Source organism: Aulonocara stuartgranti (genome assembly GCF_965226115.1).
Source record: "Aulonocara stuartgranti genome assembly, chromosome: 7".
NCBI lineage: Eukaryota > Metazoa > Chordata > Actinopteri > Cichliformes > Cichlidae > Aulonocara > Aulonocara stuartgranti.
Genome location: NC_138945.1, coordinates 44785198 through 44812281, shown reverse-complemented (window position 1 = coordinate 44812281; position 27084 = coordinate 44785198). Strand labels below are relative to the sequence as shown.

The following is a 27084-nucleotide window of genomic DNA, read 5'->3' as shown; positions in this document are numbered from 1 at the left end:
CCTCTTGTAGTTCATAATTGTACAGTTTGGAGGTAAACCTTTTAGCTGTGTGGACCTAACCCTTGAGCAATGGCTTTGGTGCATCTTCTTGGGCCTCGGCAGTCTGCTATGGGGACAGGTAAGAAACTGTTTTTGCTAAAATGAAAATTTTTTAAATTGATTGCTGTTACGATTATTTAAAAAGAAAGTACACTTTTTTATTTCTAAGGTTTTTTGTATCAGGACATTGTCATGGTCCTGGGTCATTTGACCCAGCGTTTTGAGTTTTCCTGTGTTTTTGTTATTTTGTATTATGATCTATGTATACTGTAAGTTCTCGTTGCTAGTCTTAAGTTTATTTCCATAGTGCTTGGTTATCCTGTTTTGAGTTTTTTATGGTCCCAGTTAGGGATGGGGATCGTTTAGGTTTTATCCGATACCGGTGCCAAATCGGTACTTTTGAAACGGTGCCGGTGCTTAAACGGTGCTCGAACCGGTGCTTAAAGAATGGAGAACACAAACTTTGTCCAAAAACCTCTCATGTTCAGCTGTTTTTTTTGTAAAAAGATAACAATGTTAGCCTTTTCTGCAGCTATGGGGCATATATGGCATCACTCTTGGCTGGAAGCAGTGCTTAAACAATGGAAAAAACACAAACTTTGTCCAAAAACCTCTCATGTTTAGCTGTTTCCCACTTTTTCTTTGGTCATTTTTGCCTTTTTGGCCGGGGTGAAGGGAGTATCTGCCATCAAACAAGAAGACAGCCGCATGTAACTACGACGGTGTTTGCTAGTTCACCTTACATGCATTAATTTAATAACGTGGTTAGCCTGCTCAACGTAAATTACACACGAACAACATGAAGCTACTCACACAGAGAAGAACGGCTGCTGCTGCATCATCATCCTCATCATTTCTGCTACACTGGCAGGGCTAGGGGCCAGGACTCTATTCTTCGGGTTTTTGGGGGATGTTGCTCCGGGTCCGATAACTGGCAACCCACCCGACGTGCACGGTGTGAGGTCTCGCAGCAAGCTATCAAATACGGCGCATTTCTCGGCTTTTAAAAAAAACGCTATGCGTCGCCAGCTGTTTAATCGGATTCGAGGTGTTGCCTCCTTTGACAGTATCACAGTATCAGCTTAAAGCACTTGTTGCAGGCTGCTGAGTTTGCATATTTTGCTGTGAAGTACAGCCAGACTTTTGACCGCTTCGCCTTGGGCATTTTTAATCTGTAGCTCTGCTCTAACAGAACGTACGTACCTGGCCCCGCCTACTATCCTCGGAAACGTAAAATGATTGGCTAGAATCTAAAGTGTATCACAGCTCAGGAAAAAAAAGCACCGAAATAAAGCACCGAAATGTGCACTGCTTTTCGGTCTGGTTACTACCGTTTATGTCAGAACCGGTGCCATCATGGCACCGGACACCGGTACCCATCCCTAGTCCCAGTTTAGTTCCTTGATTATTTAATATTTTTCCCTTGTGTCGTTGCCCTCTGTGTCTCCCTCTGTGCATTTGTGTTTATGTGTTTGTATGCGTTCTTGTGCCTTGTTTCCCCTCCTTGTGTTTTATTCCATAATTTTTATCCATCCTCCACTCCTGTGTCATGTTCCCCAGTTTCCTGTTTTATTGTGAAGGTCTCGTGTTCCCATGTTCAGCGTATTTTATTTTGCTTCCCCTGTGGCGTCATGTTCATTTGTAGCAGCTGTGTTCCTTGCGGGTCCTCACTTCCCCCGTTATCCTTCTATGTATTTATCTCAGCATCTCGCTCAGTCCTGTGTTGCGATCTCCCTCATGGTTGTGTGTCTCTCCTTTCTCCCAGTTTAGTTTTTGTATTGCTGGGAATAAAGCTGTGTTGTTTTTGGTTTTTTTTTCCAATTTTCTCCGTGTATCTGCATAATCTGTAATCTGGTCCTCAGTTGGTTTAAAAAATTATTTAAATACAAACTTGACGAAGAACAGCGATACATGACATATTACACTATATCATGATTAAACTAAGCCAAAACACAGAAGCACTGTATGAAGTTTACCCTTATTGCTTTCATAGAAATTGACAAGTAGGAGCCAAGTGCTGCGAATCAATTCCTTCTTCTTCTTTTGGCTGGTCCCAAAGAAGACCAGCCACAGCAGATCGCTTTATGCCTCTCATTTTATTCCTAGTATCCTTTTCTGATACATCAACCCAGTGGATGTCCTCTTTCACTACATCCATGAATCTTCTCAGTGTTGTTAGCTAATAGCTCCATATTCATGGTAAATGGTAAATGGACTGGTTCTTATATAGCGCTTTTCTACTCTTCTGAGCATTCAAAGCACTTTACACAACTTGTGCATTCACCCATTCACACCCATTCGCACCAGCACATTTTCTAACTAACATTCATACTCCGATGGATGCATCGGAGAGCAATCTGGGGTTAGTATCTTGCCCAAGGATATTTGGCATGCAGTCTAGGGGAAGCCAGGAATCAAACCACCAACCTTCCAATCAGTAGATGACCTGCTGTACCGCCTGAGCTACAGCCATTCAGTTTCCTTTGTCCAGTATATCCACTATCCCTCCTCTGCTCAAACAATCTGACTTGCGAGATGGTTTAGAAATGGTTTAAACATTCCAACAGTAACTAAAGCTTCCAACAGACCTTAAAGAAATAACCACTATGACTTCATGCCTATGACATCTGCATAATGTGTCGAAGAACTATCAACTGAAACTAAAGTACGGTGAATCAATCAGGCAAGTCATTAGGAACTCTTTGTCTTTTACAATGGGAGTGGTGTTAAAAAGAAATAAAGTTAAAAGAACAACTCACATTCAAAAAGACTCACACTCACTGGTAAACATTGCCCGCCTCAGTGTGATGGGCATAATTTTACCTGAGCCTACATTATGTTAACAGAAATAAAAAAAACAGACTAGTAAATGCATCAATAATAGACCACAAGAGTAGGATGCTCAATACCACAATACTTGAATAAACAAAATAAATAAGAGAATGGATGGATGGATGAATGAAGAAATAATGACCTCTTTGCAGATAATCATCATGAGACAATGGTTGCATTAAATCTTCATATTGAGGTGTCCAGGATGCGCTGCTGCTATCTTTGACAGGTGCAATATTTTTTTTAATTTTGTCAGTTGGTGTCAAGTGTCCCGACAAAGTGGCTGACGTTTCTGAAGACAGCAGGTCATGCCACACTGCAGGAAGAGATCCCTGATGGGTCCGATGAGGGTAATGATGTGGTTGACCACGGAGACCTCGAGCTAAGCAAAGGCCACATCCTGTGGTGCCGCGGCCTGAGCCGCATCCAGACACAGGTACGATTTCAGGCTTAAAGATACATTTGTGTCTCATGTGTTTTGCCAGATATCTTTTGTATAATTATCTGGTTAAAAATTCCTGAGGAGATTTAAATTTCAACTGGTTGTTGAACCACTGTTACCATCAGAAATCGTGATGTCATCAATTTGTGAAGTTTAAACTACAGAGTAAATCTGTCAGACAGGAAATAAAGTGATTGAATGATGTAGGACCTTATGTTTGGGCTTATTTTGATCAACAGTCAGAATCTATGTGGTTGAATGTCCTGTAAATCAGCGGTCCCCAACCCCCGGGCCACGGACCGGAACTGGTACGTGAGTCGTTTGGTACCGGGCCGCGAGAGTTGAGGATTGGGTGTGAAATGTATGGTTTTCAGGGGTTTTATTGGTTATTTTGTTATCGTTTTTATCGTTAACTCAGTTTTCCTGGGTCTTTTCACGTGTGTTATGAATAAATCTTATTTTTTTCGGTACCGGTACTAGTTTTAATTTGTTGTATTTATCCGCGACACCTTAAAGGCCGGTCCATGAAAATATTGTCAGGCATAAACCGGTCCGTGGCACAAAACAGGTTGGGGACTGCTGCTGTAAATGATCTACCTGAGTTGACTCACTGTCTCTGATCTCCCAGATCCGTGTGGTGAAGGCCTTCAGGGACAGTGTGTCTCCCTATGAAGGTCTGGAGACACCTGAATCTCGCAGTTCCATTCACAACTTCATGAATCATCCCGAGTTCCGTATTGAAGACTCAGAACCTCAGATCCCCCTCATCGATGAAAATGAGAGTGAAGATGATCCCCCTACCAAACGAAACTCTATTTTCATCCCACCGCCACTTACTGGATTGTCCAGCCAGCCGCCTCTCCCCTTCACCCCCAACGAGAACAACAACGCCTTGGACCGTGTCATCCCGTTACATAAGGACATCTCCAGGTCTGCACTGGTCCCTCCCAACTCAGCAGGACTACCACCCTGTCCAGGAAGCCCCTTGCACAGTCTGGAAACCTCACTCTGAAGCCCCTCCCTCCTACCTGAACACCTCCTGTTACTAAAGTATGTTCGTACTGTGTTTTTTATGGTCAGAATTCTGGTTCTTCTGGGAGCCATGGATGGGAAAAAATTAAAAAGAGACTCACCAAATTGTTCCAACCAAGAGTTCATCTGCAGAAATGTTTCCAGATGTGCTTTTGTTCTGTGACAGCGACTCACACAGACTGTTTCCTTTTTTAATAGAAATGAACTTCTTGTTACTTAGGAGAATGTTGTTTGTGCAGGGAACAATGAGTAATCAGTTCTGATTGTGTACATATTCTGTTAATGTAGTTTTAAATGTGGGATGTTACAGTTTTTCAGCAGACCAGCTGATGGGAGCCGGTAGTGATGGTTCATGTTAGTTTTTTGTTAAGGATCTGTCACTGAAATGTTTAGTATTTTGTGTTGTAGAGAGAAAGTTTTGAGGGAGGTGTTTAATGTTGAATTTTATTTTAGTGTGGTTTTAGATTGAAAAAGTTACAAAAACAGTTATTAAAAGTTTCAAAAAATAGACATTGAGAGCTGGATAACTTTGGTAAAGCATTACGTCAGACAGGGTGAGAAGTTCGGCCATCCGGGAGGGGCTCAGAGTAGAGCAGCTGCTGCTCCACATCGAAAGGAGCCAGCTGAGGTGGTTCGGGCATCTGACAAGGATGCCCCCTGGGCGCCTCCTGGGTGAGGTGTTCCAGGCATGTCCCACCGGGAGGAGGCCCCGGGGCAGACCCAGGACACGCTGGAGAGATTATATCTCTCGGCTGGCCTGGGAACGCCTTGGTATTCCCCTGGATAAGCTGGAGGAGGTGGCTGGGGAGAGGGAGGTCTGGGCCTCTTTGCTTAGGCTGCTGCCCCCGCGACCCGGCCCCGGACAAAGCGGATGAAGATGGATGGATGGATTACGTCAGACAAAAGAAGAGCTGTAGCAGTTATCAAAAGTCTTTTCAAAAATTTTCACAATGAATTCACTGGATTATAGAGCCTTCCAGTCTCAGGCTTTACTTCACACACATTTCCTAAGATATGTCGTTAGACAGTATGTGACAGCACAGCACTGAAATGTTGTCATCATTCTTCATCTATGTGTCAAAAATTTAACAAAGAAAAAGTGGGATTAAAAAAAAGGTAATGCTACTGAAATATGTATGTTTTGTTTTGTTGTTTTGTTTTTTGCAAAAAGACGATTCTTTACAATATTTTAGAAAAAATACAAACATGTAAATAAGGTTACAAAAATGTAATATTTCAAGGATAACATTACAATTGCAAAAAATAAAAATGGGGGAAATTTGACAAACAAAACAAACAAATAAAACATGTTCAGTGTAAAAATAAAGCTCATATTTTCATCTTGCCATATTTCACTCTATCCTATAGCATGTCTGTGAAGGTTCTCAGTCATCCAGGTCATCGGACCACAGTGCACCTTCCCTTATCAGCTGGTAATATAGTGATGTTGTGGTCTTTGCTCAGGGAAGCAACTTACAACATTTCAAAACACCTTTCTACCATCCTGGCACCTCTTGTGGTGAACACCCCACATCACATCAAGAACTCCACGGCTTCAACGACAAGGTCCAGAAACTTACCCTGGATCCAGATGAAACCATGGTGTCCTTTGACGTAGTCTCTCTCTTCACTTGCATACCCACCACGGAGGCAGTGGAGACTGTCAGAAAACGACTACAAGAAGACAGCTCCTTGGAGGGCAGGACCAACTTCACACACGATCAGATTCGCACACTGTTAGACCTCTGCCTTACCACAACATACTTCAAATACAATGAAGGCTGACAACGGAGCAGTTGTCAGCCACCTCCTGTACATGGATGACATCAAGCTGTATGCCAAGAGTGAACGAGACATCGATTCACTGATCCACACTACCAGGCTATACAGCAATGACATTGGAATGTCGTTCGGACTGGAGAAGTGTAGTCGGATGGTAACAAAGAGAGGGAAGGTAGTCAGAACTGAGGGGATTGAACTACCAGAAGGCAACATTGCAGACATAGAGGACAGTTACAAGTACTTGGGGATCCCACAGGCGAATGGGAACCATGAAGAGGCCGCTAGAAAAGCTGCAACCACCAAGTACCTGCAGAGGGTCAGGCAAGTCCTGAGGAGTCAGCTGAATGGTAAGAACAAGATCCGGGCCATCAACACGTACGCCCTGCCCGTGATCAGGTACCCTGCTGGGGTAATAGGCTGGCCAAAGGAGGAGATAGAAGCCACTGACATAAAGACAAGAAAGCTCCTTACCATGCATGGAGGGTTTCACCCCAAGTCCAGCACCCTGAGGCTGTACGCTAAGCGGAAGGAAGGGGGCCGGGGACTGGTGAGTGTCAGCACCACAGTCCAGGATGAGACAACGAACATCCAAGAATACATTGGGAAGATGGCCCCAACTGACCGAGTACTCAGTGAATACCTCAGACAGCAGAAACCCAAGAAAGAGGAGGGAGACGAGGAACCATCATGGAAGGACAGGCCCCTGCACGGTATGTACCACCGGCAGATAGAGGAGGTGGCTGATATCCAGAAATCCTACCAGTGGCTGGACAAAGCTGGACTGAAAGACGGCACAGAGGCACTAATCATGGCAGCACAAGAACAAGCTCTGAGCACAAGATCCATAGAGGCTGGGGTCTATCACACCAGGCAAGACCCCAGGTGCAGGCTGTGTAAAGATGCCCCAGAGACAATCCAGCACATAACAGCAGGGTGCAAGATGCTAGCAGGCAAGGCATACATGGAACGCCATAACCAAGTGGCCGGCATAGTGTACAGGAACATCTGTGCCGAGTATAACCTGGAAGTCCCGAGGTCAAAATGGGAGATGCCCCCAAGGGTGGTGGAGAATGACCGAGCTAAGATCCTGTGGGACTTCCAGATACAGACGGACAAAATGGTGGTGGCTAACCAACCGGACATAGTGGTGGTAGACAAACAGAAGAAGACGGCCGTAGTGATCGATGTAGCGGTTCCGAATGACAGCAATATCAGGAAGAAGGAACACGAGAAGCTGGAGAAATACCAAGGGCTCAGAGAAGAGCTCGAGAGGATGTGGAGGGTGAAGGTAACGGTGGTCCCCGTGGTAATCGGAGCACTAGGTGCGGTGACTCCCAAGCTAGGCGAGTGGCTCCAGCAGATCCCGGGAACAACATCGGAGATCTCTGTCCAGAAGAGCGCAGTCCTGGGAACAGCTAAGATACTGCGCAGGACCCTCAAGCTCCCAGGCCTCTGGTAGAGGACCCGAGCTTGAAGGATAAACCGCCCGCAGGGGCGTGCTGGGTGTTTTTTTTTTTTTTATATAGATAGATAGATAGATAGATAGATAGATAGATAGATATTAAAAAAGGCACGTGATTTTGAAAGGGGTCACCTGGCTAAATACAGCTGTAGGTGGAACTGTCCAAATTAAGATCAGGATATGGTGTCACTCATGGGGCATTGGTATCAGTGACAAAAGAGACAGATAGAAAATAGAAAATCATGGAATTTCATTCCCATTCACTATGGCATTTAACTGCCATTCACACTGCTACTAATAATGAGGATAAAGAAGAAGGCAATAACAACATATGTTGACGTTGTTTCTTTGGAAAAATCTGACCAATTAAAAAATAAATACAAATTGTGTCTTTAAGCAAAGCCAGCTATCAACAATAGTCCATATTACTTTTTAAAAAAATTAAACACAATCTTATTCCTAATCTTTTCTAATAATGCAAGCCCATTCATGCTACAAAAACATGTGGAAGGCAGAAACTCATGGAAGCCTTTTGAAAATGTGTTATCAATAAGGAGAAGAGGAGACAGGGAATGTCAATTCTTTCATGAAAATTGATTGGTTCCTATTTATTCACAGAAGTAAACACAAAGCCTACATGTTTGCCGTATTCACAGAGCTCAAGGAATATAATATCAAGTGACACTATGACACAAATCACACGAAAAATACAACAACTTACAAGGCCAACCGAGAACAGAAAAGATGAGTTGTTGATAGGTTTGAGGAAGCAACAAAAGGATCAGCGATACAGCTGTGAAAGCTGGCCATATTACTGTCAGCAAGATAACATCGGCTCCAAAAGCATACTCCGACACGCAACAGGCACTTGCCAAGATCACTTGACAAGAAGCTCTGTGACGGATCGCTCGCTGTTCTCACTATTCACAGTCAGTGCTTTTATCTGCCCACCGACATCCAGCTTGAGGTAACGGACATGCAATGTGAATGTGATTTAGAAAATGAAGGATAAATTTGGACGCATTTGGAACTACTTACCTTTGTGAACATTTTTTTCTGTAATGAACCACAAAACTGCCTTCCAGGCTCAAACAAAAGCACCTCAGTGACATTCTGGCAGCTCCACAGTTCATTCATTCATAACATTGATGCGTGTGTAAAGGCAAAGAAGTGCCAAGTTTCAGGGGCAAGTTAAACAGTAAGTACTGTCTTCATGCAGAAATCTGCCTCAGAGGGTTTTCTTCCCTTACTGGAAAACAGTTCTCTAACGTTTCCTTAAATTTTACTTGAGCTGCATACATTTAACACAGGAAATTTATGTATTTCTATATTTTGACAAGTGTTTAGTCCATACGAAAACAAAAACATATCAAATTCCAAAGACATGCTGTTAGACACTGGCTTGCAAAAACATAGCTCACTAAATGCAAGTTAAAAAAAATGTACTTGCACTTCTTTACATTAAAAAAAGGTGAACTATTCGAACGCATTGTTTAAAAAAAAAAAGCCCTTATAGTTTTTGGTTGTCTGGCTCCCTTGATATCAAATTAGGCTCTTTGTGGCCTGCAAGTTAAAATGAGCTGGGTAAAGGTAAGTAGGTTAGGTAAAGGCTGGGTAAAGGTCTCCAGTTTGGTTTGAAGCAACATATTCCACTGATGGATTTTACTGATATCTGTTTAATTATTTAATTGAAGTTCAGAGTCCCTTTCGTGTCTGTCATAATGTTTTACAGTCTCCAGTATCAGTTGGCAGTATTTTTTTTAATCACTAGCGGTAACAGTAGATAATGTGTGTGTTTTTCTCTTGCTGTTTCCCTGTTTCCCTCTGACAACATTTTTTTCTGCTAGCCTGGGCTAAATTACAAGTTAATAATTAACCGTTAAAGAAGTGTTCATTGTTCACTGACACCACTACTGCAAAAAGGGGGCTATAAAACTGACAGGGGCACAAGATGAAGGCACATAGTGAATCAAAAAATCTAATTAAATGAACAGCAGGGCGACCAGAGCTCCCATGATTTTCACTCCATAATTTCTACCACATTGATTTCATGAGTCACAAATGCCTCACTAATGTATATAGTAATGTTTTTAATGAATTTATGACACGTTGATTAACTATGACACATTTACATTAAGAATAGATGCTACAATATGTTGCATTTTGATAAAATCTAAAGGTTCAAACTTTTTAGCTTTTGATTTATCCTTGAAATTTCTTTTTCCATAAGGTGTACGCTGTGCTGGTTCTGTGTGACGGCTCCTTTGTAATAGGCTGATAAGGCTGAATATTATGTGCTTGACTGATAAAAAAATCATTCGATTTTATTATAGGTGCTTTCCACCATGTTCTTGTCTTTTTGCTACGCTTACAGATCAATGTCCAGTTTTTCGTCACCATCTGAGTCGTCGCCCGGTTCCTCTATTTTTACGCCTAGGCCGCTGTCCAAATCAGTATCAGCAAACAAGACCTTGGAGTTTTTTTGTGGTTTTCCATCATGTTTTTTGCTGCTTGAGGGTGGTTCCTCATCTTCCTCCTCGCTGTCCTCCCTGTTGTCTGGGAGAATGACCACCTCCTCCTTGGCACTGGGGTCAATGTCTGCCTTAAACCAGACAGACTTGTACCCCTCCTCCACCCGTCTCTCCTTTGTCAGGATGGGTTTTACTTCCGTCTCGCTGTCAGCCTTATCTGAGCTTACATCACTGGTGTCATCAGGCAAAAGGTCATGCAGTGGTGCAGAAGACCTTTCGATGGCCTCTTTGGTTGGAATATCCCATACTGATTTTGGTGTCTGTTCACTTTTTGTCTCTGGACCACTTGAGCCCGTGCTTCCTCCATCATCATCATCACGCTGAAAGGCTTCATTGGTGTACTGGATGCCCTCTCTTTGGCTTGGGCCTTGACCCAGCTGTGGATAGAACAACAGAAAGGGGAGAACATTTATAAACAAGAGGACTTGAAAGTGTTATTCACAACAAGCTGCTACATCAGTGTATACAATGAATATATATTTTCATGGAAAAGCATCAGAAACCCTTCCCTTCAGACTTGTCTTTGAATCAAGGATTCACAATGGTAAAACTGTGTCCTTACTATGACTTCCAGTAGACATTTTCTACACTTAGCTTGCTGTTTTGAATCTCCTTTAATGCTGTTTCATAAAGTAAACCCTAATGATGAGAAAAAATGACCTCAAATGCTTTAGTCAGGGAATATATTTATTCAGCTAACAGTCTTCATTTTATTCTTACTGAGACTGACTGACACAAAACCCTGTCTATTCATATTATAAATGCTCTTGTCCAATTGTAGATGTTGGACTGTATTGTAACACCGATTCAATATTTGCCCTAAATCTTACTGTGAACTATGCAGTCAACAAGAATTCATATAAAAGAGAAAGGGGAAGGGAAAGGGAAGTTACCAGCCAGAATCAAAGCAAATAACCCAAAAGGGCCACCATGATTCAGGGGGTTGGGAAGCTCATCTTGTAACCAGAAGGTTGCCGGTTTGATCCCCAGATTTGTCTGGCCTGGTTGTTGTGTCCTTGGGCAAGGCACTTCACCCTACTGCCTACTGCTGTTGGACAGAGGGGCCGATGGCGCGATATGGCAGCCTCGCTTCTGTCAGTCTGCCCCAGGGCAGCTGTGGCTACAACAGTAGCTGCCTCCACCAGTGTGTGAATGTGAGAGTGAATGAATAGTGGAATTGTAAAGCGCTTTGAGTGTCTGGAAAAGTGCTATTTAAATGCAATCCATTATTATTATTATTAAAAGCTACAGGTAAAACATCGCACACTGCTAAATCAATGTGGACTTCTTTATAGAGTGCAGAAAAATGAGCTAAAACAGAAGTGAGCAAAGAGAAATAATCAGAAGGAGGAGGACATATTTACAAAAGTTTTTTTTTTAATTGTGGGTTATTGTTGAACTAGCTTCAGAAAAATTTTCCTGAAGGACTGTTGACACCATATCTGATGGGAAGTTTCTTTCATCCACTGAAACAGACACTCTGACTTTGCATGGAGCATACCTGGGCCCTTCCTGTAGCTTCCATTAGATATTTGTTTCCCCAGTTTATCGTAGTCTTCCCATTGCTTAAAATGACCTCAAAATATTTTTCATATTTATGTTAATTCATCTGGCTGTTGACTGATATTCTGTGGGATGAATATTGAATACAGAATAGAATAATTAATTGATCCTCTGCTGTTTTTGAAAGTTTGTTTACTTACAAGAAATGAACAGTCTTTAATTGTTATGATAGTTTAACATTAATGGAGACAGAACGTCAACCAAAAATCCAGAAAAAAAACACACCCGGTGTGGGGATTTGGTGTTCTAGTTACCAAGCAGCCAAGATACCTACAGGATTTTGAGTTTCTGTAAAGAGCAGTGGGTCATAATCCCTCCACAGGTGTGACCAAACCTGGTGACCAGCTACAAGAAACATCTTACCACTGTGCTTGAAAAAAAGGGTTCCTAGTGTGAAATTATGCTGCAATTTAGCCTGAATCTCAAAGGTCACAAGGTGTATAAACATTAAACAAGTGAAAATAGTACAAATAAAATATTTCATAAGGAATCTTTTATCTTGTCCTTAAATCTGTTTAACTGAAACCAAGGTGGTCAAAAATGAAAATGTGTGAATAGTAAAGACCAACGTGTTGGAAAGGGATGAGTCTGGATGAATGTGAAAGTTCACCCACACCTAAACCTTAAACTTACGGAGCTTCGAAATATGTTGGCTTCATAGATCTTCTTCCAGTCTGCCTTCCCATTCTGCATGCGATGGGCAAGCACACCAATGACCACCAGACAAATTAACAGGAGAGCACCCAAGGTTGCACCCAGTGCTGCCATCTCCACTGTTCCATATTCACCAGATGGGTTGATGACTGCAGAAACAATAAAAAAAAAACCCTCATTAAAGAGTCTAAACCCTTTCTGTAAACTGAAGTGTTTTTCATCAAATGCTTTTTATTGGAGTGATAATTCTAACTGTAAATGTCAGATTAATCTTTGTTACTTGGAATGGACATTTTAGGCGAAACGTAGAAGTTTAGCACACTAAAGCTGTGGTTAAGTAACTTTAACACAAAAACTGATAGATTAAGACTGGTTTGATAAGGGTTGACTGCACATAGCTTAAGAAAAATGAAATGACAGATACAATATGTGGATTATAGATCTGCCACTTACTAAAAATGCCATGCTAAAAGTCCATACTGAACAAGTGGCGAGCTCAAAAATCAAGACAAAGCCAAGAACTGCAGTTCCTCAAGTGGCCACTTGAGACTTGCTAGTCGAACCCCATGAACTCCCCTGTTAAAACGCCTAATGCAGAGTTTTCTCCTTTATAACAACTCAGGAGAAAGAGATTTTTTTTTAATATCTCATCCACCTGGATAGTGGATCTGGGTGCTTGGCCACTCGATAAGTGTCCACTGCACCAGACTAGCTTCTCCTAGATGTAATCTTGTCTACTGTAAGTCAGTAAACCAGACCACACCGTTGTGTTTGTGCTGTTGATGCCTTTTGAAGGAATTTAAATGGATTATCTAACTAATAATAACTAATAATATGGCTTTCTCATGTATCCAAATTCTAACACCAAATAAGAACAAAGTTAAACAGCATGGCAGTAGCTGACATGCTAATACTAGTTTCAAAATGCATGGACAGATCAACATCCATCTATTACGCTGAGTATGAACTTGACATATACACATTTTAAGCTTTCAGAACATATTGAAGATTTATTTGAACTAGTCTTTACTGCACTTTTTTTTTCTTTCTTTCTTATTTATTTATTTAGGAATAACTGCTGTGATGAATGAGAAGTATATGGGCCAATGCTTAATACCAACAATGAGACTTTAAAGACATTTTTATAGCTTTGGAACAATGTGAAAAAAGCCTTTATAGGAAGTTAGAAGTATATTCCTGTCTAAAATAAGGCTGGATGACAAAAACAATTTAGTATTATTATTTTAGGAAGTTTATGATTTTTTTTAATTAAATAGAATATTCTAGCTTTTGGTGTGTGATTTTTTAAAAAACATTTTTAGTCTCAAAGGTTATCCAATTATTTTTTTTGTTTCCTGTGAATTTCATTTATTTTCCATGTACTACCCCTTTCCCCAAGGTCATTTCTAAAAAAACAAAAAACAAAAATAACAAAACAAAAATATGTGTGTGTGTTAAAATATGTGTTGGTAAATCCTTTGTTTGCCTGGCAATGATTCTTCTTAGATTTACTGCTTGTTTGTGTGTGTGTGTTTTTCCCCCCCAAAGGACCACATTTGATCTGATGAAGAGTAATGGGTAAGCACCTGGTGGTGCCTTGCTGGGAGTGGAGAAACTTTCTTCAGGGGTCAAAGTGGGATTAATGGCTGAAGAACTGTCTTCAGTGGATGCAGCAGAGTTAGTGGTGCTCTCACTGGGGCTGGTCGTTGAGACGCTGGTGCTGGTTGTGGATTCACCTGTGGTTGTTGTGGTCATAAAGTCTGTAGTAGTCTGAGGTAAACTGGTGGTGGTGATACCTGGGAGGAGAGCACACTTTGAAGCTTAGTGGTTTTACCTGTGTCTTCATGTTCTGCTTTAGATGTCTATACACGGCCGTTTTAGCGTTCTTGAAAGGTCTTTGCAAGCCACATGGACATGAATCTTGATGCATGTAGCTAATCCTTGTTCAGTCTGGGCCAGGATATAGCTGTTATTCTTCTGCTTTCTGTCTTAATGCCACACTCCGCTGGATTGGCCATGACAACTCAAGGACACATCATATAGCCAGGTTCTGTGGCCTCAAATCAACAAGACTTTCTTCTTTGTTGGAGTTCCAAACATTTTACTGTGCACATATTACTTCCATATATTCCATTTGGGTTGGTTTGTCGAGTGCAATTGCCGTTAAGATCAGCGCCATTTCAAGAAAGATTCCTATTTGGTGGGCAAGTAGACATATATCATAATTGCAGTCGCACTGCAAGATGGTCATCCTAAACTTCTGACACCATCAAAAGTTCATCCAGGACGGTCTTTGGTTGTAAACCAACTTTGAGCATAAGTATGGTGTGATAGTCCATGATGTGGGTCACTGTTTTAGAGTCCCAATTCTTTCACATTGTCCCTCTCTCATCTGGGACATTCAAAACGACACTCTAAATATTAGTATTATAAGTTATTCAGATTGGGTGCAAGTAAATTTTCATCATATTTTTCTTTTGCAAGACCTTGAATCACGTTTAAGGCAAAGTTTTTAAGTTACTGTCACAAACAGAGAAAATCAGATTGACAGGGGGCAAAAAAAAAGAAACTTGCATTTTAAGTTTAAAGGGGTACAACAATGTACAGTAGAAATCAATCCAATAAATAAAAGTGGGACACCCCCCCCCCCCCCCCCCCCCACACACACACACACAAAGACAAAGAAACCCTCCTTAAAAACCAACCTTAAAAAAGAACAAAGAAACAAAGAAATAAAGTGAAAGAGGGATAAACTTATAGGGACTCCTGTTGCTCAGGAGTTAGAGTACTTCGTTTACCAACTGAAAGGTCAGACTCTTCTAGTCCACATGCTGAAGTATCCTCAGGCAAGATACACTAGTACATCCTCTGGAGAGGGAGTGTGTGTGGATATGAATAGATAGTACTGTATAAATATGTGTGTGGGATTGGGTGAATGGGACTTGTGGTAGAGCTTTGAGCTCTGACTGAGTAGAAAGGTGCTATACAGGTATCAGCCCATTTGTTGCATTGACAGAACAAGTGGAGTCAGCAGCATATTGTGGAAGGTTTCATTTACCTGATTTCACCTCCACTGACAGCTGAGCTGTGGCTGTTTCATCATTGGTTGAATCTAGTGCCAATACCTGAAAGTTCAAAGACAAAGTTAAATGCTTGATAAGAAACTTGCTCACTTCATCAGTCATTTTAACTTTAACTAGACTTGTAGACTCACTTCCAGGGACAGGGTTTCCTCTGGGAGTTCCTTAGTCATGAATAAGAAGCCGTTAATGATGGAGAATTCACTCCTCCCCTTAATGGAATAAGTGATGTGGGGATTCAGACCCTGTTTCAACATATGTAGGAAAAAAAGTTGGTGCTGAGCATGAAGTAGATTGAAAACTCCCAAAAGACTTTGTTAGTAATCAAACAAACTCCCAATGGAGTAGTTTGCCACTAAACTGCATAATGTCATGAAATAATGTACAAGTCTCTCCATCAGTGAAAATAACTACATCATGTCTGGAAACAGTTGACAGAATGGCTGGACATGCACCACTGCTGGCTGTTACCAAAATGAGCTTTCACTTAACAAACTTGTACATAACAAAAGTCAAACAGTCTTGCTGGAACATTCTTTTGTTTTTGAACAAATAATCAATACAAGCATTTGTAAACTACATTTAAATGGCATTTCAGGAAATTTACAAAAGATGCTAAGGAAACATGAGGAAATGGATCATTGAGACATGGAACTGTTAGCTCTAATTTCCCACTTCCATTTCCATAAAAAACTACAGAGAATAAAGAAACACAAGTCAAACCTAGAAGAAGAATAAGTTTGGGAACACAGCCTATGAGCAGGTATCATCCATCCATCCATCCATCCATCCATCCATCCATCCATCCATCCATCCATCCATCCTTTCACCTCTTGAAACACTTGTTTCACCTAGTCACATTGGTGTTTAAGGGTTTGAGTAACTGCATTTTACCGCTGTGGCAGCATAATCTTCATCTGTGGCAATAATCTGCAGTGGCGTGTCCTTGTTTGTCAGATCCATCGCCACGGCACCTACTGAAGAGATGACTCCTTCATAATGATCTTTCTGAAATTTTGGGGGGTGTAAGCTTTCGACTTGGACGCTGATTGTGATGGTAGTGGTGGCAAACTGATGAGTGTTCACCTTCTGACTGGCCTGTGAAAGAAAAACACAGCTGAAAACATCAGGATTGTATAATACTGAAAATTTCCTGAGATTAACCTGACAAAGAAATTCATACATTTAAATTATTGATGTAATAATTTAATAAGATTTTCTGCCAATTTTATGTCATGTTTAGGGACCAACAGACTGCCTGTCTGCTCTTTGTAGGCCGATTCTCGCTTCAGTTTGGGAATGAGAATCGGCCTCAGGTGGAGGACATATAGCAGAATGTGGCAGCATTGGAAGTAATGCAGATGTTGGACTGACTGATTTACCAGACTGAATTGGCCAGAATCTGAGTGATCTTGTGAACATCAACAATAGGCCTCTCTGGGATAGTTTAAGTTGGGTTTTCTTTTTTGTTTTTGTTCTTTTTTACTGTTTTGGTTACATCCTGCATCTGTTTACTTACATCTATTGAAAAAAATCCAGTTTGATTACAGTTTTTAGCACAAATTACACCATCATTTGATAACAGCAAGAGAATATGTTGTGTTTACTAGCACTGTCAAAGTGATCGTCCCCAACACATCAGCTGGCTTCAGCATGGTAATGTTCCCCGTGTTTGAGTTGATCTCGAACAGACCAGCATCATTTCCTGCAAACACAGACAAACTAGGCTTCTTCTTTCTGCTAATAACCAACAACTCCGCAATTGTTTGTTATAATTCAAGTTATATACCACTTAGGAATGAATATGTTATCTCCTCATTTATTCCAGAGTCTCCATCAATGGCGTACAGAGGTCCTGGTTTCAGCGGTAACACTCCAGGCTGCGAAAGCAAAATCACAGTTATGGCCTCAAAGTGTTTATCAGGTCGTCCAACGGCATTTAAAACCTTCTCATTCATTAACAATATTAAAAGCTAAAATGATAAAATACCCCTCTATATAATACTTTATATATGTATATAATACATATAATTACTACAATGGGAGTAACTCACCTCCTGTTCACCAAGGACAACAAATCCAGTATAGCCGGTACTCTGGCAAATTACATTCTCGCTCATGTTATGTGGGGTGCATGGCTGGAACCATGGCGGTCTGTTGTCCCCATCTAAGATAGTGACTGCAATAGTTGTGGTGGCACTATATCTTTCTGGTTCTTGTGTGTCCTAAAAAATGTCGGAAGAAGAAACATCCAAATGCCAGAATGAAAAACCATAGGTATCCTCCAGAGTTAGGAGGAAACTATTATTGTGTATAATCAGAAATGTTGACTACTCACCAGAACTTCCAATACCAGCTGCACATTTTTGACTTTTTCATAATCAAGGCGCGCATTAACAAGAATAACTGCACTAGTCGGTGACTGCAGTCTAAAGTAATCCTGCAGATATGAAAAAGGAAATAAAAATGTTTAGATCACTGTGCATCTTTGACCTTACTCTGGTCAAAGATGCTGGAACTAATATCTGCTGTCTCATGTGAGACAAAAGAAAAAAGTCTTACAGATTCAGGTGTGAGTGTATAGTAGAGCGTGGGGTTGTCCAAGTCTTTGGCAGCGAACTGACCCACAGTGGTCCCTATAGGTGCTATCTATATAAAAAAAAAAGTACCACTAAATAAGGTACATTTAAAAAGAAGATATGAGGGCTATCTACTCGTGCCACAACACAAAAATTAATAAATAGATTAAAGAATTACAAAGACAAATAATAACTTCTCTAGTATTTCAACCCTTACCTCACTGACTTGAACATCGTACGGATTTTTATCAAAGCTGGGAGGGTTATCATTCAAATTGCCAATGACTACAATGATGACGATGTTTATCTGGAAACAGATTAAATTGACATTAGTGTATCAGATAACACATGACCATTAAGTACAAGCAAAGTCTGAGTCTGTGAAAAACACACAGCTGAGTGAAAAACTGAAGACGTTTATTGTTAACCCTGCTCAGCGTGTTTAAAGGCAGTTTTACCGTCAGTCCTGTGGTTTTTTTACACGTGATGCGGACCGGAAAACTTTTTTCAGTCTGCAAAGAAAACAAATTTTATACGATTTTACTCTTAAGCAGTGCAGAAATTACACAGAGACGAGTTTCAATCTTATTGGTATTATTAGTCATGACTGACAGTACCTCATAGTCAAACACCTTTGCAGCTGTCAGCTTGTTTCCATTAATTGAAAATGGGTTTGAGTCTGCAGCTGGAGGAGTAAATTCAAGGGTCACATCTGGCTCGACAGTTATTGTCTCAACAACGTCACCTATTCCGTTGTTTTCTGGAAACTGCACACTTGAAGGAGCCGAACAGACTTGTGGGAGAAGAAAAAAGATGTTCTAATTAAAGAGACAGACCATTAACACATTTATTAATTACGGTAACATTTTATTAAGTTATTAACACAAGTTAATAGATGTCTACCAGTTTTACTTGTTTTTATGTATACAGAGAAAGTACTAAAGTAATCTGTAAGCAACTTGACAGTTATGTGCATATCTCAAAGGCAGACTTAGAATTCCACTATTTTTCACTGGCTATAGAACTATTGAAAAATAGTTTAGAAATTGTTGCAATTGCTCAGAGTGTCTTCCATTTGGTTTCCATTTGGTTGCCTAAAGGCTTTATATACTGGTGCTTCAGCTAGGATGTTAGAAACTCTTTTAGAGTGATTTTTGAATATGTCTGTTAGATTATTCCCCTTATTCCACAATAATTGAGGCCTATGTGTACCAAGAAACATTCATTTCTGGGAGCACAGTGGAAACTGCTCTGAGTGAAAGTGATTTTATCACCTCGCCTTCATCTTTGTCTCAACAGACAGTTTACAAAGCAGTAGAATTTGGAAAAAACTGTGTAGTTTCCTGAAATGTTGACAGATGTGGAGGAGCACAAGGAATAAACAATCACAATAAAACTAGTACAGTTTAAAATATTGAATAAGTCAAGTTAGTTTAATAAATACTTAAAGAGCTGTTAAAATACTTAAAGAGTTGCAAGCTATAAAAAACAAAAAAGAAATGTAAAAATGTAAAAAAATGCATCAAACAGCGTGTCTGTTGGCTTCTAGACTTTTGACCCCCTCCCCTTTCTTTTCTTTCACTCATTTCTTAGCTCACAGGCTTTCACTAGCTGTCCAATACACACTGATAACAACAACAACAACAACAACAACAAATGGTAAATGGCCTGCAAATACCACTGAACACACTGTTATGCAGCCCATTATTTTTTTTATAGGAACAGAGATCAACAGTCAGGTAAACAACAAGTGAAACAACAGAGATGGATACTCACTGGTCTGAGCCAATGTCTGAAACGGAATCAGAAGGATGAAGCAGAGGAGTGTTGTCGCAGTGAAGTGTGGATAAATATTCTCCATGTCGTTGTCCGACTGTGTCAGTCCCGACTGATCTGCCTCTCGTCTGTGTCGATCTGCTTGCGTTTATGGCTGCACTGGACTTTTACCCATCATAAAACCCATTACATGTATTCCTGTTTGCTGTGAAGTCATATAAGGTCTTTTTCTGTGACTAATTGTCTTTTATTTGACAAGATTGACATGACGATGCATGTTAATATTGTTTGCACATCTGCAGAAGTGATGATAGTATTTGAGATCATTAAATTATGTATTCCCTCATCTGCTATTCCTTAACTTTAGGACACTCAATGTGTCCTATCGCAAGGTCATGTGTCTTGATTTGCATTTATGGTTGACAACAGTGGGATAAACATAACACATACAACACGCCTAGTACAGAGGCCAGTACAGTGGTATTAAGACTTTTCAGTTGTTAAACACTTTATACTGAATTTGACTAATATTATATAAATAAAAGCCTTTTTAGGGCGACCGTGGCTCAGGGGGTTGGGACTCGCATCTGTAACCGGAAGGTCACCGGTTCGATCCCTGGGCTCTCTGTCATGGTCGTTGTGTCCTTGGGCAAGACACTTTACCCTACTTGCCTACTGGTGTTGGCCAGAGGGGCTGATGGCGCGATATGGCAGCCTCGCTTCTGTCAGTCTGCCCCAGGGCAGCTGTGGCTACAACCGTAGCTTGCCTCCACCAGTGTGTGAATGAATAGTGGTATTGAAAAGCGCTATATAAATCCAATCCATTATTATTATTGTCCCTATTAATCCATACACAACCCATAATTAGACATGTTTGTACTTTATAGGAGCCCCCCTTTGCGAACAGATGACTTTGTCCACTTTTATGTGTTAGATGCCTAAAAGACTGTAAGTACAAGAACGAATGAAGCAGAATAAAAATAAAAACAGTTCCTTGAATGTTCACTTGATGCTGCAAAAATACGTCAGCCCTCATAGACTCACATGATGAAATGTCCAACTTTACAGCAGCAATAACCACATTTATACCCTGGTCTTTATGGCTGACTATCCCCTTTATGGCAGCTGGACAGTGTTTATTTTTTAATAACCCAACAGTTTCAATTGCATTTAAGCTTGAAGTTAGGGTGTCCTGAAGGGTGGCGTTTGAAGGGATGTCATTTAGGCTACTATTTCTTATAAGGGCTTTGCCTTGGTTCATTTCAGTCACACAGCTGGACCTCTTGCCTGTGTTTGCTATATGCAATTTGGAATATTTAATATAGTCATCTAAAATAAATAATAATAGTAATAACAATAATAAAAAGGAGAGGAAGGAGAAAAAAGATAATAAACTCCAAGATACACTATTTTAAATTAAAAACAAAAAATATTTTCAACTGACTGGGTTTTTTGTGTGTTAATATGATCATTAATATATTATTTTAAATGCTATTAAAAAGAGAGTGCCTTGGAGTAATTTGCTTTTTGGCTCATCCAGATAACAAACAGATCAGTTTCTGCATTGATGACGCATCTATCTATCAGTTCATCCATCTGTTCATGCCTCTGCAATTCACAAGAACTTCTACTCCTCCTAGAGCAGAGGTCAGCAATGACATGCGGCTCTTTAGTGGGTAAAGAGCCACATGCAGACCCACTGGTTAGGGTTAACCTGACCCTATTAATAATACATATACTATATGTGTGTATGTAATATCCTCTCCCAGTTACACCCATCATCCACCCGTTGGTCTCCCATTGCATCGTTCCTGACACCTGTGTGTGTCTGTTGTTTTGTAGAAGGAGCTATAAATTTAAGAAAGGAATATATAATTGTGCTTTATGTTTTTCATAGCGCTTCTCGAAAAAGACTCCTGCCATTAGAACTGGTCCTGTTACATTTCAGATGCATTATTTATCGATGTGTTCCAAGCATTTTTTCATATCCATACCTTTTTTAATATGAATATTATTTACGCTTTAAAGATGACAGCTGTTCTTACTGAAGAAAATTGAAGTTGGAGGTTGAAAACAAGCTGCATTTTTAAATTAGAAGTGAAATTTAAATTCAAGTTGCTTGAGTTGAGCTAACATGCACACCATGACTTGGATGGTTGGAGGAATTTTTTTCTATGGCTTTGCGTTCAGGAACTGATCCTCCTGAGAACGGAGGTAGAAAAATATCTTTCAATAAAAATATCTTTCTTTAATTTTTTGTGATATGTGCGTCCACCACAGAGGACATACATGAACAGGCTGGGTCTCAGCACGATATCAAACAGACTTCAAAACCCTGACAAGAGCCTTTAAGTTTTCATTTAGCGCCACCTTCAGGACAAGTTATTGCAGCACAATGCATTCTTGTATGCACAAATATCAAATCCTGCACATAATTATGAAACACACTAGTCACTGAAAAGTACTTCATAAAACATATTTAATAACAAAGTGATGTGTTCCCACACTAAATAAGATAACAGCTGCATTTACACACATTTATTCAGATCATCAGTTTCCAACATTTTCCAACTAACATCACATTGGATCTCCTCATCTCACTGAGTCTTCTACAGGTCGGTGGGCCAGTTGTTGTAGACAGATGGACACATGTACTGTTTCAGCAGCAGATTCACTTTCTCCGTGTCTGCTCCCACCGCACTGTGAACAAACACGGCATAAAAAACATGCTGACACGTGCGGATAAAAACACAAAGAGCCATTAATGAAGAAAATATAAACTCTCTAATGATGTCTGCTGAACTAAAACCTTTATTACTTTATAGTAGCGGCACACCGTAACTATCTCCAGTTTTATATATTAGTATGTATCTAATTTTACATCTCAATGTTTTATTAAGAACAACGCTTCCAATTCATTCAAACCATGTCATACACTTTACTCTGCTACGCCATAGTGCTTTTAATATGAAAATACTACAGGAAGTGTGAAATTTCACTCAAAACGTTCAACTTGCCACTAAGTTGAAAATCCAACCAGGTAGATTGTGAAAAACAAAAACCCAAACACTTTATTTCATAGTTTTTTGCGAATTCTACTCAGCTGTTTTCTTCCATTGCTGATTAACTGTAGTCAATGAAACTCAGCACTTCACAATAAAAGCCAGTCAGGGAAAGACTGTGTCAGTAAAAGATCCGAAAGTTAATTAAATTGGAAGTGAGGTGACACTAATACCTGAATGAAAACAGTGTTACAGAAGAACGACAGCAGAGCACTGAGTGCAACACAAACCTGTTGTTGGAATTTGTGCTGTGGAGAATTATTCAGTGCTCATATTACTTCAAACTGTTCCTGTTTCTGCCTTTATTTGTTCGTCTCTTATATGCTTACTACTTTTATTTGAGACCTATCTTTAAAAAGTTGGAGATAACTCTTGTCTGATTTTGATGCATAAAAAGCGAAAAGTCAGCTTAGAGGGACTGCTGTGTATGGAGTCACAAGTTTTTCCATCGTTAGTGTTAGAATATGTTTCACTGTTCTTATAATGTGCCTGTCACATGTCGCACCTCTTCTTTATGCCTTGCATGCGGCGCAGAAAAGCACAGATTGAGGTGTGTTTGGCTTTAGAGCGCAGAAACTCTGAGTATCTGTTTGAGAACTCGATGTCTCCCAGCTGCCTCCTGCGGTCTAGACCTGAAGACATCAGCTGCCTGAAACACAATCACATTATCATTCATCTCAGTTTTATGTTTACCTGTATATGATTTTGAATGTGCACAATTTTATCTACAATAAAAAGGAAATGCATCACTTATTACACAAATACTGTTGACGCTTTTTGTACAGTGGAAAAAAAGATGTTAGAGCTGACACTGATGCTCCTCGTCCACTTAAAGTAGCCCAATGCTAATGGAAGACAGTTGTGAGAGTCATGTCAGTGAGCTATACAATAAGCTGAAACTCATTGCAAAAATGGCTCCAAAAAGTAGAGTAACAGCAGCAACGGTTAGGTCTTATTGCAAAATCTCACTCTGTGTATATGAGATCCAATCCCACATTTAAGTGAAGAATCACTTTTAATGTAAACTCACCTGAGTCTGGCCTCAACCAGAGCATCTGCAGAATTTGCTGACAGAGACCATGGTGCGTTCAGGGGTCTGATTTGAGTCAGGAATTCTTCCACTTCATCCTGGTCCCTGAGGTTACATGAAAGGAAGATGAACATTTCAAGAACATTTCTGAACTCTGTTGAGGAATCATAAATCTTTGTATAATAATTATAATTATTATCTTATAATTTCAGATTATTGAATTTTAGCAAAATCTGAAAAATTTGTTTGGGGATGGAACGTTACCTGACAGGAAGTGATGTGATGAGGTGGAGGAAGGAAAACAGCAGGAAAACCTGAGTGACGCTGATGGATGGCATCATGAAGATGGTAAAGATGATAATCTCCTTAGAAGGCAAGCAAATGATTCAGACTTTCTTCAGTAAACTTAGGTTTGTTTAACAAAGTTCTCCTTGTGACCTGCGTCTCATCCAACACATCTGGAACAAACTACAATATCACTGGACCAAAATAATCCTGATTCAGAGCAAATTAACTGTTTATTTCTTTCTTCATACCATCCTCTCGTTCTTTCTTTCTGAAATCTAACTTCTTTTAAAATATTCTTTCAGTGTATGTCTCAGACAGCAACAATGTTTAAAACATGCCTGTTGATTACTGCTTTTATTTACATGCGCAGTGGAAATAACTGGATGGATAAAACAGGAATATAAATGCAAGTCTTATTGAAAAGTGGGTACTTACAGGATAGGTACTATGGACAAAACTGAAATTTAGGAAAAACTGACAATCCTCTCCAGTAACACCTTCAATTAACCAACACATCTTTGCGTGCAAGAATATCATATGTCAAAATGTTCAAATTGAGAAAAAACAAAACTGCTTTAAAATGCTGCTTTATCAAAAACAATGATGTCTCTTTGAGCTTTGTGGTGAGCGAGAAGCTAAACAGGCATCGCTGTTTCAAACAAAACAGGAAAGCTAAGAAATCATTTGTGGCTAAGATGGTCCGCATGATCAAAACAAGGCAAGACAATGAAATTACAAAGGAAACAAATCAAATGCAGTGACTGTTACTTCTGTAAAGAAAATCCAACTGCATTAGATCTATATTTAGGTCTGGCTCAGCATTAATAGATCTCTTTCTTTGCACTTCCAAAAGGAAAGCTTAAATGAACACACTCAGTACAGTCAATGCCCTTTGAGACTCACCTGCACTGATCCTGCTGAAATCAACCCCGCAGACTGATGTCGAGCTCCGCACCACATCCTTTTGTACCTCCTCAGGTATCGACCTCTGCCAGACTTCACTCTGATTTTACAGTTCTGATTATTTATTCTGTCAACAGATTAAGTTTGCAGTCGGATTTTCCAGCTGCGGGTTGGCTTGTTGACATCCTGAAATGTTAATGATATGGGATCGACCATCCTTAATGAGCTTTAATCACCTGTGAGAGCTGCATCCTGTTTGCTCACATGAAATTAGCAACACGTCACTGCTGAGTATTGATCGGCAAACACACACATTTCAATCTTTTTTATTATTGGGATTTGTGCTTCTGTTTGCTTCAGAGACAACTAGTAATTAAGACTTACTCCAATAACAATGTCCAAACATTCTTGTTGTTGCCCATCTTGAAGAGCAGTGACATCATGCCCGGGCCTCTGGTCGATTAATGCTTCTGTAAATCTGAGCTTTTGGAGTTTTTTTTATTCATAGTTAAATGCAATAAATTTGAGATGGGAAGTAGAGGCCTCTCTCTTCTGGAACCCTTTACGTTTAGGCTTAAAACATTTCTTTTTGATAAAGCTTTTATTCAGGAGTGAATCATGTTCTGCATACTAATGTACTCCTATCATCATTATGCTGAGCCTTAGCTACTGGAAATCATTTACTAGTGTCAATCTTAGGTCACCAGCTGGAAGTGGCCGGCAAACAATCAGACCCACTCCTCGTAACTGTGACAATTACAGATTTATTTGAAAATAAATTGCAATGACTCTTTTCCTTATCTGTCCATAGGGTGTTACAAATACATAATAAGAATAGCAGAAACATCGAAAAGCTAGAAAGTCAAGTATGTTGCTGTTCATGGAAACCTCTTAAAAATCAATAAGGAGAAAAGTGGACCGAGTGTGGATTTTATTCCATGAAAATGGATAATATCCTATTTGTTCACAGAGGTAAATGGGAGGCCTCTGTGCTTGGTGTGGTCACAGAACATTTCAGTGCTCAAGGAATATAATATTAAGTGACACTATGAGACAAATCATGGCAGAATGCTTTTCGCCATGATTTGTCTTATTGTTTTATTTATGGGGCAAAATGCATATAGGTACTTTACACTCCATTGTTAAAGTCCTGTGATGCTTAGCTACTGTTCACATGAATTAATAGCATGCTGTCTTCATGTCAGTCTGTACATTTGGTCTGGATCTGACACTACAGACAAGATACAGGCACATCTTAAAACTTCCTTTCATTGCTGAAATAATAGAAAAGGCTGTTTGGACACAAGCAAAGAAGGCACTGGAGAAGCACAATATTCTTGCCAACTTTCAGTCGGCTTTTAGAAAGTTACACTCTGTCCTTAAAGTTTCACCATTTCAATCATATGGTAGGGATATCTGGATCTGTCCTAAAATGGTTCACCTCAGAACACTTTTGATTTCAGTGAGAAAATTTTGGTGAGATGTAATTGGATTTTCATGTGGTCGGATCGGTTTTAAGCCCCTTGTTATTCTCAGTATATATTCTGCCATTAGGCCTTATCATTAGTCATTTTAAAATTATTTCCTATCATCTGCATGCAGATTATATCTAACTGTACATTTCTTTTAAAATTTGTGAATTGGAAAAACGATCTGTTCTAATGGACTGGGCAATCAATGGTTGGATGCCAAACAATTGTCTGCAGCTGAACACATACAAGACTGAGTATTTAATTCTTGCTTGAGAGAGTATTAAGCCCCAAATTATACAACATCTAGGTCCCTTCTCCAGCTACTGTTTGGAATCTTGGGTTAATTTTTGATGAGTCTGTGTTTTTTGATGCTCATACCAAGTCTTTGACCCGCTCCTGCTTTTTTTCATTTAAGAAAGATCACTAAACTCAGGACTGTTGTCTCCAAAGTTAAATTGGAAATGCTTGTTCATCCTTCATCTCCTCTAGATTAGATTCTTGTAATGCTCTTTACTTGTCTGTCAAAGGCTCCTTTATCCTCCTAGGACCTGACGTCC

General features: G+C 40.0%; 3 protein-coding genes across 4 annotated transcripts in view; 1 reads left to right on the top strand and 2 right to left on the bottom strand.

Annotated features, from left to right (window-relative positions):
- The window catches only part of LOC309710370 (plasma membrane calcium-transporting ATPase 1-like), a 29965-nt gene extending 24312 nt beyond the window's left edge, over positions 1-5653 (top strand). Inside the window, exons 19-21 of the mRNA XM_082539758.1 lie at positions 11-118; positions 3128-3307; positions 3942-5653. Of these exons, the coding sequence (XP_082395884.1) occupies positions 11-118; positions 3128-3307; positions 3942-4325 (672 nt within the window). The 3' untranslated portion in view covers positions 4326-5653. The remainder of the gene's footprint in view (positions 1-10; positions 119-3127; positions 3308-3941) is intronic.
- A 3976-nt stretch (positions 5654-9629) lies between these two features.
- Positions 9630-19916, bottom strand: cdhr5b (cadherin-related family member 5b). Of its 2 annotated transcripts, XM_082539420.1 has the most exons (15): positions 19773-19916; positions 18614-18789; positions 18455-18508; positions 18214-18303; positions 17980-18066; positions 17756-17857; positions 17472-17642; positions 17207-17297; positions 17025-17122; positions 16312-16515; positions 15552-15662; positions 15396-15462; positions 13924-14133; positions 12317-12486; positions 9630-10497 (listed from the first exon to the last, which is right to left on the bottom strand). In XM_082539420.1, the coding sequence occupies exons 1-15, from the start codon at positions 19855-19857 to the stop codon at positions 9958-9960; spliced, it is 2256 nt and encodes a 751-aa protein (XP_082395546.1). In that variant the 5' UTR covers positions 19858-19916; the 3' UTR covers positions 9630-9957. The 2 variants fall into 2 exon arrangements, with proteins under 2 accessions (XP_082395546.1, XP_082395547.1); XM_082539421.1 differs by lacking the exon at positions 13924-14133.
- A 2362-nt stretch (positions 19917-22278) lies between these two features.
- LOC309709461 (uncharacterized protein) lies at positions 22279-25112 on the bottom strand (the record flags this gene model as incomplete). Its single annotated transcript, XM_082538078.1, has 5 exons — positions 22279-22472; positions 23340-23483; positions 23865-23969; positions 24129-24229; positions 25056-25112. The coding sequence occupies 5 exons, from the start codon at positions 25110-25112 to the stop codon at positions 22382-22384; spliced, it is 498 nt and encodes a 165-aa protein (XP_082394204.1). The 3' UTR covers positions 22279-22381.
- Between the last annotated feature and the right edge of the window lie 1972 nt (positions 25113-27084).